Raw genomic sequence first — 12,431 nt, 5'->3', positions numbered from 1 at the left:
GGCTGGGGGAATCTGGAGCTAGCCAGTCCTTTACAGTCGGGTTGTTTAGATATACCAGGGCTTTGCTCTGTTCTCTTTCCCATACACTGCTTCCTAGATCTGGGCAACACCCAAAGGAGGGTTATGTTCTCAGGCAAGGTGACATTCCATGAGGGTAATTCTGGGGAACATGATAACCACAACAGCCCAGTGTTCGCCCTCTGTCTAACTGGCCATCTGGGCAGAGTCTAGAAGTCGTAGAAATGAATGTTATTGATTATATAATCACAGACTGCAAAATGCATAAGGACCTAGATGGAGGATGGAAAAAAATTTCAAAACAGTCATTAGATTGATAGTGCTGGGATAGTTAAAGATCCCTGCTGATAAGCCTGAGGACATGAGCTGGATTCCAGGGACTTAAAGGGTAGAAGAAGAAAACTGCCTCCTACAAATGGTCCTTTGACCTTCAACTCAATGCATGCCACACCCACTTCCTTTTCATAATAAATAAGTAAGTAAATAAATAAATAAATGTAATGGCATTTTTTTTCAAAATTAGTACTATAAATAATTTATTTTCTGCTTGTTTTCAAAGTCAGACATGACGCTTTACACCTAAAATACCAGCCTGTAGCAGTAAAGGACCTGCAGATTGCTAGTTCAAGGCCGGTTTGGGTGACATAGTGAGCTCCTGTCTCAACAACAGTGAGATGCTACACACATTTCCATCATAGCTGCCATCAAATGAAAAGTGAGACAACCTCAGGAAATGTAATTCACGGCTTCCAAGTGCCATGTTACATATCCACATGGCTGTGGTGAGCTCCAGATCTGAGTTATCTGTCCCGAAATATAGGAAGCTCCCTTTTGTACACATACCAGGCACCGTTTAAACACTTGAAACACAGAAGACATCTGTAACTCTGAGATAAGCATTTTATTAATTCTGTTTCACCAAAATTTTGGTTAAGTGATTTGAGATCTATGTAACAGGGAAGTGGTAGACCTGAGGCTTGAATCCAGAACTCTCCAACCTTGGCTCTTACAGACTCTGTTTGATTATATATATATATAATATTTCAAGTCGCATTGAAGTTCCCTTTCTACATAAGAAATGTGCCTTCTGATTCAAGTTCTTAGGAAAAACGTAGTAGAAAAAGGCTGCCAATGTTAAGACCATGCTAGAGGATTAAAAGAATAAACCTTCAAAGACCTACTTTAAAGACTTTTAATATTTAAAAGAGTTTAGATGCCAAGGAAGATTGGAGTTATGCAGCTTTCAACTCCAAACAGGTGGCTCTGTAGATACCTATTTGAAGGTATCTCTCGACTTTATTCTTCCTAGAATCTTAAGACAAAAATTGCTTTCAAGTTACCTCCCTAGGGACTGTTTCTCATCTTAAGCTGAGATTCATTAGTGTATTCCTCCGTCCCTCCTCCTTTGTAGAAGCAGAAATACAGTTTATTGAGAAAAAACACACTCCCAACCACATGAGTTGGCTGGTAAGCCCAGGGTAAAGCCCCCAAATGTAATTAGCATTTGGAAAGCTAATTAGTTTACCAAAAGAAGAACAGATTTCTAGATTCAAAGTTCTCAGTCTTTTTTAAAAAAAAAAAAAAAGTCTATGTCTAACCTTAACCTCAAAAATGTCCTCTTTCATCCGAGAATGGCCATGGTCTTTGTAAGCCATGCTCTTCAGAAACCCAGTGTACATGTCAGGCATTAAGGCCTTCCAAGATGCATGAGAAAGCTGCCTCAAAAGATCCTTCACTGGAGAGGCGATGCATTTTCAAAGTATGAAAAATAACTCTTCTCTCTACCTATTCATACAAATTCTGATCCTAGTTTTAGGGTCACGACCAAGTCGTGGAGGGGCAGTTCTGATGCTAAGGTCCCGTTCCCCAACTGGTTCTTGATCTGTCAATAAAGAAAGCCATGGGCCAATTACTGGGCAGCAGAAGGGATAGGTGCGACTTCTGGGTCCCTGGAGGCAAACAGAGGGATGCAAGGGAGGCGAGATAGAGTTTTGCCATGCTTCTCATGGCAAAACTGTGTGAGATCTCAAAATGGAGTGGCCACACAGGCCGTTCCTACAGGTGGGTGGTCAGGGGCGTTTAGCAGGGGCTAGATGGGACTAGCCATTAAAGTTTAGGGCAGGTGGGAAGTGCGGGACTAAGAGTAATAAACAAAAACTCTACTTCCCCACCGCTAGTCACTCGCTAGAGGGTCAGCTGCCGAGCACTGGGGAAGATAGGTGTGTCTAAACACCAGAGATCTTTCCTTTGTTGGATAAAATTTCCTTTTCTGAGTGATTGAACTCAGAGGTTTATATACGCCAGTCTACCATGACACTTAGACTTCCAGGCCGAAGGATGCCTTCTTTTCCCTTTGGTCAGTGCTGGCAAGGACACAGATATCTTTGGCACTCAGTCTTATCCATTGGTTGTTTATTCAAACTGCAGATGTAAAAAGGAAGAAAAAAGTCACTTTCAAAAAGTAGGTCAAGAACTTACAAATTAGAACTGCGGATGTATTTCAGTTGGGAAAGTGCTTGCCTAGCGTGCACAGGGCCGCGTGTTAGCTCTCCAGCATGGATAAATGTGGTGCTGCACACCTGTGATCCCAGCACCCCGGAAGTAGAGGCAAAAGGACTAGAAGTTCAAGGTCACCCCCAGGGGCATAGCAAGTGTGGGGCCAGCCTGGGCTATGTGAGACTCTGTCTCAGGATCTAGATTGGTAGTTCTCAACCTTCTTAATGCTGAAATGCTTTAATACAATTCCTCATGTTGTGGTGACCCCCATCCATACAATTATTTGGTTGCTACTTTGTAACTGCAATTTTGCTACTGTCATGAACCATCATGTAAATATCTGTGTTTTCCCATAGTCTTAGGAGACCCCTGTGAAAGGGTTGTTCGACCCCCAAAGGGGTCCCCACCCACAGGTGGAGACCTGCTGATCTAGATCTATAATTTCCTCACTTAACATTCTGCTAAGGGTATCTACTCGTGGAATAGAACCCAAGATTGACAGTTAATTGAAAGATTGACAGTTGCACAGAAAGAAATAATCACATGCTCACAGACTTCTCTTCAACCCACACAGCTCTAAGTCCCCTCAAATCCCAGACCCTTCTTCTAACCCTGCCTGCCCTACATATGACACTGCTAACACCTGTGAGGTAAATCGTCTCACTTTCCCTGTGGACAGAAACAAGTGTCATGGTTGAACTCACAAACTGATAGGACTTATTCCATATCACATTTAAAGTTAGAACTTTTAAAAAGAACGCGAAGAGAGTCCAAAAGGGGCTAACACGGGTCTTTCAGCTTCAGCCAGACTTGTTAACATTGTTTACATTTAAAGGAAACCCCTTTAACTTGCACCCCTTGCTTCTTAACCATCACTGGGGAAAAAAATATGAAATGAAAAATTTGGCTTGATTCATCCAGGATCAGAGAATCTTTGCTTGTTTGATGAAGACATCCATTCTGAAAGGGCCTCATGCACGTTTACTCTCGGACCTTGGGACAGAGCAGATTCAAGTGGATTTCTGCTGAGAAGGAAGGTCATGGAACTAACTCAGCCTATACCTGAATGTCTCAGGAAACGCAAGAGCAAAGAAAAGAAACAGGGAAGCAAGAGAAGCCACCTCCAGAGTGCTAAGGAGTTCCGCATCTTTTCTCCTTTACTGAGTTAGTGAGCTGGCCGTGTGGGAGGTTGCCTGCCAACAAAAATTCAAGGACGAAAGTTCAATTTCCGGGGGTGGGGGTTAGGCAGGGGGGGCATTCCTTTTCATTTTTCAATTTTAAAAATTTTTATATTTCATGCTTGTTTCAAGGGTGGATCCTTAAAAAAGAAAAAAAAAAAAAAAACCTGACCTGCCCCTTTGGTCACTTTCTTGGGGTAAAAGTATTTAAGTATTTTCAGACCTCCTTGATGAAACCTCCTTGTGTCCCAGTGCTGTGGGTAGTTTTTTATCGTTTTCTTAGGGGTAGAATAAAGGTGTCAAGTGCACCTGCGTTGTATTTTGTTGCACATGCTCATTTTTCCAGTCCCTGAGATTTCGCAGGTTAATGTCAAGGGAAAGCTTTGGAGAGGGCCAGTTTAACACATCATTGCCGGGACAGGGTTAGGAAAATTCTAATTCAGACAGAGCCTAAGCATGTTTTCTTGTTTTTGGTGTTGTTCGTTTGTTTTGTTTTGTTTTGAGCAAATGATCTAGTTCTAGATGCAATCCAATAACAGACCTGCTTTAAAAAAAAAATTTTTTTTTTCTCCCAGCAGACTCAGTTGACCACATTATCCAGCCAGTCATCATGCCTCAGGTTTTCCTGTTTCTAACTCTCCCATCACTATCACCACTATCACCACCACCACCGCCACCGCCACCACCACCACCACCCCAACTCCTGCAACGTTTCAATTAAATCTTAATTTTCAAGTCATTTGGTATGGCCTTTACTATCCTGATAGTCTATAAATGTAGAGGGAAATTGATGCAGCTGGAGGGGGAGGGGGGGCAGCGAATGGGCTGTATGATCCACTGTAGCTATGGTGCTGTGTGCTTGCATCCTGTCAGGAAGCACAGAGAAAGATCCAAGGAAGCCACATCAAACCTGGGAAATGTGTCAACATGGCTCTTGGAGCTGCCACACACACATGCAATGTTTGAAACCTTTGGAGGAATACTTTCACAACTACAAATCAGGCAGCCCCAAAAGTGAGAATTCACTCAGGTTTTCCTGATTGAGTTACAAACACACCTCCCCCCCCCCCAACACACACACACACACACACACACACACACACATACCCCTGCAACTTTTCAACTAAATTGTGACTTCAAAATGAATGACAGCATTTGTCTCTCTGAATCTCCTTTCTCTACAAAAGATGAGAAAAAAAGACATCTCGTTTCTTAAAACCAGCATTCCAGTTTGGAAGCTGGAGAAATGCTGAGACCCTGAGAAAGGGTCAGGGCAAACAGACCAGTCAGGCAGCGAGGAAGTGACTTTCAACCCCTAGAGACTTTGGTATTATCCCGGGACTCCTTCTCCACTGAAGTAGTGCCTGCCTTTGTGACTCTTGACTGTCCCTTTGATTTTACACAGTGGAGGGTTTGTTCTACCTTTAAAAGCACAGCCTTTCCCTCCACCCCCACAACATCCTGACTGTTGAACAAGAGTTTGTTTTCTTTACTGACAATCTCCAGCTGTGGTTCTCAACCTTCCCAATGCTGTGACCCCTTAATACAGTTGAGTTGTGATGTTGCAGGGAGCCCCCCTAGTCATTGTAATATCCTAACTGTGAATTTGCTGTTATGAGTCATAACGTAAAGATCTGACATGCAACCTCTTGTGTTGACCCTCAAAGGGGTCAAGGCCCACAGGTTGAGAACCACTGGACTCAGCTTCTCTAGACTTTTTTTTCCTTCCAAATGGCGAATTTAGCCACCTCACCAAAACAGGGAAGGTCCAGACATCCCCCAGAGCAGTAAAGAGAAAAGTGTTGTTTTCTCTGCCCAGTCTTATTTTCAGGATGAAATTTAAAATGTTATTATGGTTCCCAGTCCTTTGAAATATTTACAAATCACTCTTAGGGTGCATCTAGGACAAAGTAAAAGGCTGAGAAAATGTGGCCCAAGTGCAGAGGTCTTGGTGCTGGGTAAAAATACTCTCAAGTGGGGCACCCCCTAATTTTAAAATGGAAGCATTAATACTCACAATCAAAATGTCATTTTGTGGTGCTAGGATTGAATCCCAGGGGCACCTGAGCCCAGCGCTCAGCTCCAGGAGGTCTCAGTACACTTGCTTTCCTATGTAGCCACTACAAGTCTCCCTCACCCACCCCCCACCCCCCCTCCGAGCAGACTCCACTCACCACATCCCCAAGCCAGGCCTCAGGCTTCCGGCTGGGGTAGCATTTAAATGTTTTCAAATCCAGTGTCATTCATACTGATTTCTTCCTAGAAAAAGCATGACCTTAACCACCAGGTTTTCATAATTATACACTCTGACCCAATCAGCTTTTTTAAAAAGAAACATCTATACACACTACATACACGTCTATGAAAAAGAGACCTTTAGAAACTGAAAGTAATATCAGAATTTAATTTCAACTTCTTCAAATACAATGAAAGAGTCGACTTTATGAGAATGTCCTGGGAATACTGAACCCATTTCTTTTCATGTTTGCCCCCCTCCACCACCCCTTTCCCTTTTTCTCTTCCAAGACCAGGGCTTACTAAGAAATCTGTTTCTGAAAATAAAGTTTCTTTTTTTTTTTTCTTTTTTCTTTTTCTTTTTGGCGAGGAGGGGGAGGAGGTGGCCTACATTCAGAAATGTCTTAGATTAGGCATAAAAAAACTAATAAATAATCATAATCCAAAATAACATTAAAATAAAATTACAGTACATAAATTGTTCCTACAAAGGTCCATTACGTTAGGTGATCCTTCCAAAGGTCCATAAATAAAGTCATCTCGACTCAAAATCTGCTTCCTGCAACTGTGATGAAGATTACGCAGAAAACTACGAGGGAACTGCAAGCGCGCGCGCGTTATCCGTCGGGTGAAGTCCAAACTACTTGATCTGGCACGGGGTGGGGAGACTCTGTTGGTTTTGATCCAAGTGAACTGAACAGCAATGCACTCTTCCCACTTTCTCAAGTCCTCAAAACCTGGAAAGAAAGGACACGGAATGAAATGGGTGACTCAGGAGTCAAGACCCTGTTCCCTCCCGGCCAGTACAAAGGACCGAGTGCCCAGAAGGACATCAGGTCTTTACGTTGGTGCGGAGGCACACAATAAAGCAGCCCAAAGGAGGATGGCACTGAACAAGAGTGATCTCGGTGGTGGGTAGGTGGTCCCCGTGCCCCGCTCCCTGGCAGAATTCCTCCGGCCCTTCTCTCCCCGCCCTGCCTCTACAAGCTCCGGCTTGCCCATCTTCTTGCCACCTCTCCAGAAACTTGAAATGATTTTTTTTTTTTTAAACTTTGCTTCGGGAGCGGAACCGGTCAACAATCTTCCTACTCTTCCCAGCAGCCATGCTGGCACGTTTCTAGGTGTCCCAGGTTGCCAGGACCTTACCTTGAGTGGCCCGGGTGCCGCCCTCTTCAGGCAGAGTTGGAGGTGCTGCGGAGAAGCCGGTGCCCCTGCGGCTGCGAGTGAAGAGGCTGGTGCGCGTGCTGGAGTTGGTACGGATGAGGGTGAGGGTGAGGGTGCGGGTGCGGGTGCGAGTGTGGGTGCTGGTGCGGGTGAGAGTAAGGATGTGGATGCGGATGCGGGTAGGAGTGGAGCTGTTGGGGCTGGGGTTGGGGCTGGGGCTGGGGCTGGGGTTGGGGTTGGGCCTGGGGCTGAGGTTGGGGCTGGGGTTGGGGTTGAGGCTGGATCTGCGGCTGGGACTGGGGTTGGATCTGCGGCTGGGGCTGGGGCTGGGGTTGGATCTGCTGCGTCTGCGGAGGCTGCTGCTGGACCAGGTGCTGCTGCTTCTGCCTGGTAGACTTGACCGCCAGTATGGCCTGGCGATTTTTGTACTGCACCATCTGCAACGTGATCTCGGCGTTCCAGCCCTGGTCCTGGGGGCACCGAAAGTCGATCTCTTTGCCCTCCGTCATCACCACAGTGAAGTACATGTACTTGCCCTTGCGTTCCACGCAGTCTACAGTCTTCATATTGGAAAAGTGCAATTCCTTCAGCTTGACTGGTGGCTCAAGGCTGGCGACGACGGGGCCACTAGGTTGGGACGGTTCGGCTGTCCCCTGCCCGGGCTGTTGCTGCTGCTGCTGTTGTAGCTGCTTGGGCGGTATGAGCAGTAGCCCTTCCTCGGTGAGGATGCAGCACTTTTTCTTCCAGAGCTGCAGCAGCCCGTCGCTTCGCTTTTCCAGCACTCCTTCCTTCAGCGCCTTGCAGCCGCTGTTCTCCAGCATCCTTCCGGCATAAGGGGTGCTGCTGCTCCGCTCGGCCTTCAGGCTTCCAGACGCTCCGGCTGGGGGTAGCAGTAGCAGCCCTGCGCCGTCCTCGCCCCAGCGGCTTCCGCGGCCGCCCGCCCGGAGCGCGCAGAGGAGGCTGACTCGCAGGAGACAGAGCGGTGGCGGTGGCGGCGGTGGCTCGGGGTCCCGGCAGAGGGACAGGCGCGTCCTGACTCGCCACAAGATCCCGGAGCCGTGAGCGGGCTGCTCTCTGCCGTCCTCCGGCGAGCGCTCACTGAAGGGCACTGGCCGGGGCCCCTCGCGGCGCTTTTCAATGGGCCACCCTCCCCACCCCCGAGTGACACCCAGCGGAAAAGGCGGCTCCTGGCGCCCGCGCCGCGGGGGAAAACCCAGCTCCGAGAGGCGCTCGGCAGCCGGCGTTCGCCTCATTAACTTGGGGCCTTCCCAGAGCCCGCCGCGGACACGCCCCCGGCTCCGGCTCCGCCCCCGGCTCCGCCCCGCCCCGCCCCACCGCCCACGGCCGCCCGCGCAGCCTGGAAGCCAGGCTCTGAAAACTGCTGGCGGCTCCACGCGGTCGCTGAGGTCGCCGCGGCTGCCGGGCGGCGATAGCCGACGCCCAGAGGGCGCCGAAAAACCATCCCCACGGACCGGCCCTTCCTTGGCGGGTGGGCTCTCCGCTGCGGGGGCGGGTAGCAGATCCAGGCAGGCCTGGGGAGCCACCCCTGGGGTTAACGCGGACTCCAGACAAGGGCATAAAACTTAGTTCCATAGCGGGCATTCCCCGGATAGCTATGTAAACATCTCAGGGAACAAAACCCAAGAGTGCTTCGAGCTTTTTTGTTGTTGGTGTTGTTCAGCCATTAAATAGTTCTTCCTGGGGGCAATTAGCTAAGGCAAAACAATAAAGCTACCGGTTTGTAGTTAGTGACAGGGAAATAAGGGTGGACTCACTCCAGGCATACGTTCTTGACTTCCTTTTCTACCACAGAACACAGGCAAAATAGCCAGACTCACCAAGCGGTTTTTGTTTTTTTGTGTGTATGTTTTGCTTCTGTGTATGTAGTATGTATTGTATGAGAACGCAGGTCAGAAATCAGCAGGTCCCTGCAACAAGTTCTGGGAATTGAACCTCTGCGAGGAGTGCCATCTCTCTAGCCCCTCTGGTTTCCTTCTAGATCAGACCTTGCAGTCCACAGCAGTAGCAGGGTAGGCATTGTCCAGCATTGGGAGGTCATACACACAAGCCTTGGCGAATGTCCTACAAACACCCGTGGGACTCTGACTCTGGAAAGTCCTAGTCTCCGTCTTGCCTTTAAACCTTTCCTGATAAGGTAGACAAAAAAGCACAGATCTAGTCTCCAGTTTGGGAAAATAACCTCTAAGCCTCCTCTCACCATAAGGAGACAGGACAAAACAGGCTGTTGGTCAGACAAGGGCTGCTGCCACACCGCCAGGAAGAATCAGGAATCCAATCGAAGAGAATGTCGAGGATGAACTATTCAAAGTCTTTCGTGTGTCATGCTATGAAATTCGAACTTAATCTGAGAGCTAACAGAAATGTCTTCTCGAAAACAAGAGTTCTTGGACCTTCACCCAAGGTTCTGATCAAATGGACCAGTTAAAAAAAAAACAATTCTGAGTCTTAAATTTGGCATGATTTCACAGCCTTTCATTTTTGTTTTTTTTTCCCCCCCAAAAAACCAAATGTAAAGATTTCTAATGTGATCATGCATGAGCATTATCTTTGTGCATACCAAGTATAGATTTGTAATTCTGATTACTAACCATCTTAATTTCTTTCCCCCACCTCTGTAGAACAGGTCGGCACTCCAGAGTTCCTATACTACCCGCTGTCTTTTTTCAGCAGAGCAGCATTCTCTTGTTATCTGGAAAGTGCATTTATAGTATCCAGAGTCCCTAAAGCCAGGTAGAGTTTTGTAGCCAATACATAAGAGACATAGTTGACAAAGGTATTCCATCTGGAAAAGCACTGAACTGTGAACTGTAACCCAGTTTACCAGGCACTATTTTTCCTAAAATAGTTGCAAATGTCCAGCCATCATAGATTTCCAACGTGTCCACTTCATTCTGACCAGACTTTAAAATTCCCTATTTCCCTCTGGCTGTTTCACAATTAGTATTTCTGTGGTAAGCTATGTGTACATTGACCACAATAAGTTCCATTATTGGAAATTTAAGTTTCAGAATTTTGTAGCTTGACACTCTGCTCACTTTATTTCACTGCCACCTCACTTCACTGGCTAGAGAGACTTTTTTTTCCCTAAAGAAAACAAACAAACAAACAAAACCCTCAAAGATCAATCATCGGAAAATGCAGGAAACAGTACAATGTTTTCCTTTACATAATTAACGGCTCATTCAACTTGTTTTTAAGGTGATCTGTTTTCCACCTGCCTGGTATATCCAAGTACTTATTGCCAAAGAGTGAAACAGATCACTCAAGCCAAATACTCAGTAACTCTTAGAAAGGCATTGCCTTTGACATTGAAAACCGAGTCACAGAAAATGGGATATTTTACTTAAAAGGACCCTGAAAAGAAAATTCTAGTTACCATGGAGGAATCAGTAAACATACAAAAAGGCTTTCTGGGATGAACTGGTTGACACTAGAGCCCTGAGCTTTAGGACCGAATTTCATGGAAATGTCTACTCAGGACACCCCCACTAAGGACTCTAAATACACCACCTACATGGCAAGCAGAGAACGCATTCATCACCAGCACCCTGCACACTGATGTACAAGGGGCCTGGACAGCTCAGAGGGAGGGAGGGAAGCAAGGTCGGGTGTGGGCAACAGACCAGCTCCGTGCACAAGCTGTGTTCTGCCATAATCCCAGACCTCGCTTCCCAGTTTCCTGTGTCATCAAGGTTTGTTTTTTTAAACTACTTCAACACATGGGCCATAAAGATTGCAAATGCGTTGAGAACACGTGCCTTTCACCATTCTTTCCTCTCAGTACCTAGCCAGCAAACCTATCTGCACTTGGTGTGTCTTTAAACATACCACAGCACACAACCAAACGCGACTCATATTATCCCTAAGTACCACATACATTGAATCCCATGGGGCTTGGGGTTTTAGCAATAGTGTGAGGTATTCCTATACCAGCATCCCAATGCCTGCAAGAGTAACAAGAATGGACAAAATGGTTCAGATGTTACAGTTGCTGGTCTTAAAGGCTATGGCATACTTGCCACCCCACTGTATGCACAAAAAAATTAAAAAGCTACTATACAATGAAATTATCAGGTATTTTATCAGTGTTTAAAACACAAATAGTCCCAACCACATTGATAAAACCCAAGATTTCCCAACTATTTCCTAGTTTTCTTGGAGAGAACCCTCAAAAATTAATTTCTAACTTCTAAAGTCTATTAATTTTTAATAGACTTCTCAGGGCTATACCTTTTTGCAAGTACAGGCTGATGAGCTGATGCCCCCTAGTGACCAATTTATGTAGCGCACCTGAACGCCTCAAGAGGCGTTCAAAGGAGGTAGATCTTATGATCACCTTACAGCACCTACAGTGATGGAGGTTTGCTCTCTGGCAACGCCCACCCTGCCAGCGTTCTGTTTCATGGAACAAACAGTGCCCATAGCATCTTTTCTTTCCCTTTTCTTATGCTGGCCATGGGACCTAGCCTAGGGCCTTGTAGACACTCATCTCTAGCCCACCTGCCCAGCCCCAAGTACTAGAGATTTTTAATTAACGTCTCCCCGGACCCCCATGAGACTCTCAGCCCCTACAAACTGGCCTTTACTTTTCACTCCTTGCAGGCAACCCTTCAGAGGGGGTAGGCAAGTGAAAGTCGAAGTGCATCTGCACACTGCACAGAACACGTCATCTGGCATCTTCAAACTGGAGCTGTAGGTGGCCGTCTTGAATACTGGGCAGCACAGCATTCAACACCTCCAAGCAATGCTAAAGTCACTGCCTTTCCCAAACCCTGCAACCTTTTGTCACCCCCAAAGCTTTAAAACTTCACCTGAGGCTGCAGCTAATCCCTTCCTAATTTTATTTCCAAAAATTTTATTTTTGACCAGCACCAGGCATGCCTCGGTGTGCAGCACTCCTGAGGGCAGAGAGACCTGGGAGTTGACAACCTGCTCTACATAGTGAGGCCCAGGCCAGTCAGACCTACACAATGGGAATTTTCAGAATAATAAAAAGTTAACAAACTGCACTTCACTAAACACCCAAGTAACTGCTTAAGCTTTCTTCAATCTAAATGGCAGCAATTATTAGTGTCATTATAAATTCTTTCCCAATTCATACCAGATTCTACTCTAAATGTGTGTGTGTTCATGTCCATTTGAACAACCAACCTCCCCATGATACTGTACCCATCAAGTACTAAGTCCAAAATCACACAGGACTGATACACACAAAATAGGCATCTCAGAAGATAGTGTCACAGGCCAGGAGACTATCAGTGTCAGGCTGAAGATAGGACAGTGGAACTGACTTTATTTTCCTTCTGTCTTCTCAGGATA

At 46.4% G+C, this 12,431-nt stretch overlaps 1 protein-coding gene across 1 annotated transcript; it reads right to left on the bottom strand.

Moving 5' to 3' along the window:
* Positions 1-6,073: 6,073 nt before the first annotated feature.
* Phlda1 (pleckstrin homology like domain family A member 1) lies at positions 6,074-8,444 on the bottom strand. Its single transcript, XM_021174305.1, has 2 exons — positions 7,074-8,444; positions 6,074-6,664 (listed from the first exon to the last, which is right to left on the bottom strand). Exon 1 carries the CDS (start codon positions 8,342-8,344, stop codon positions 7,100-7,102), a length of 1,245 nt encoding a protein of 414 aa, XP_021029964.1. The 5' UTR covers positions 8,345-8,444; the 3' UTR covers positions 6,074-6,664; positions 7,074-7,099.
* Between the last annotated feature and the right edge of the window lie 3,987 nt (positions 8,445-12,431).

This window comes from Mus caroli, chromosome 10, assembly GCF_900094665.2.
Source record: "Mus caroli chromosome 10, CAROLI_EIJ_v1.1, whole genome shotgun sequence".
In the NCBI taxonomy this organism is placed as follows: domain Eukaryota; kingdom Metazoa; phylum Chordata; class Mammalia; order Rodentia; family Muridae; genus Mus; species Mus caroli.
The sequence above is the reverse complement of the archived record's forward strand: the minus strand, read 5'-3'. Positions and strand labels throughout refer to the sequence as shown.

Coding starts and splice junctions, on each gene's coding strand:
- Phlda1 (XM_021174305.1), bottom strand. CDS start 8,344: ATGAGGCGAACGCCGGCTGCCGAGCGCCTCTCGGAGCTGGGTTTTCCC.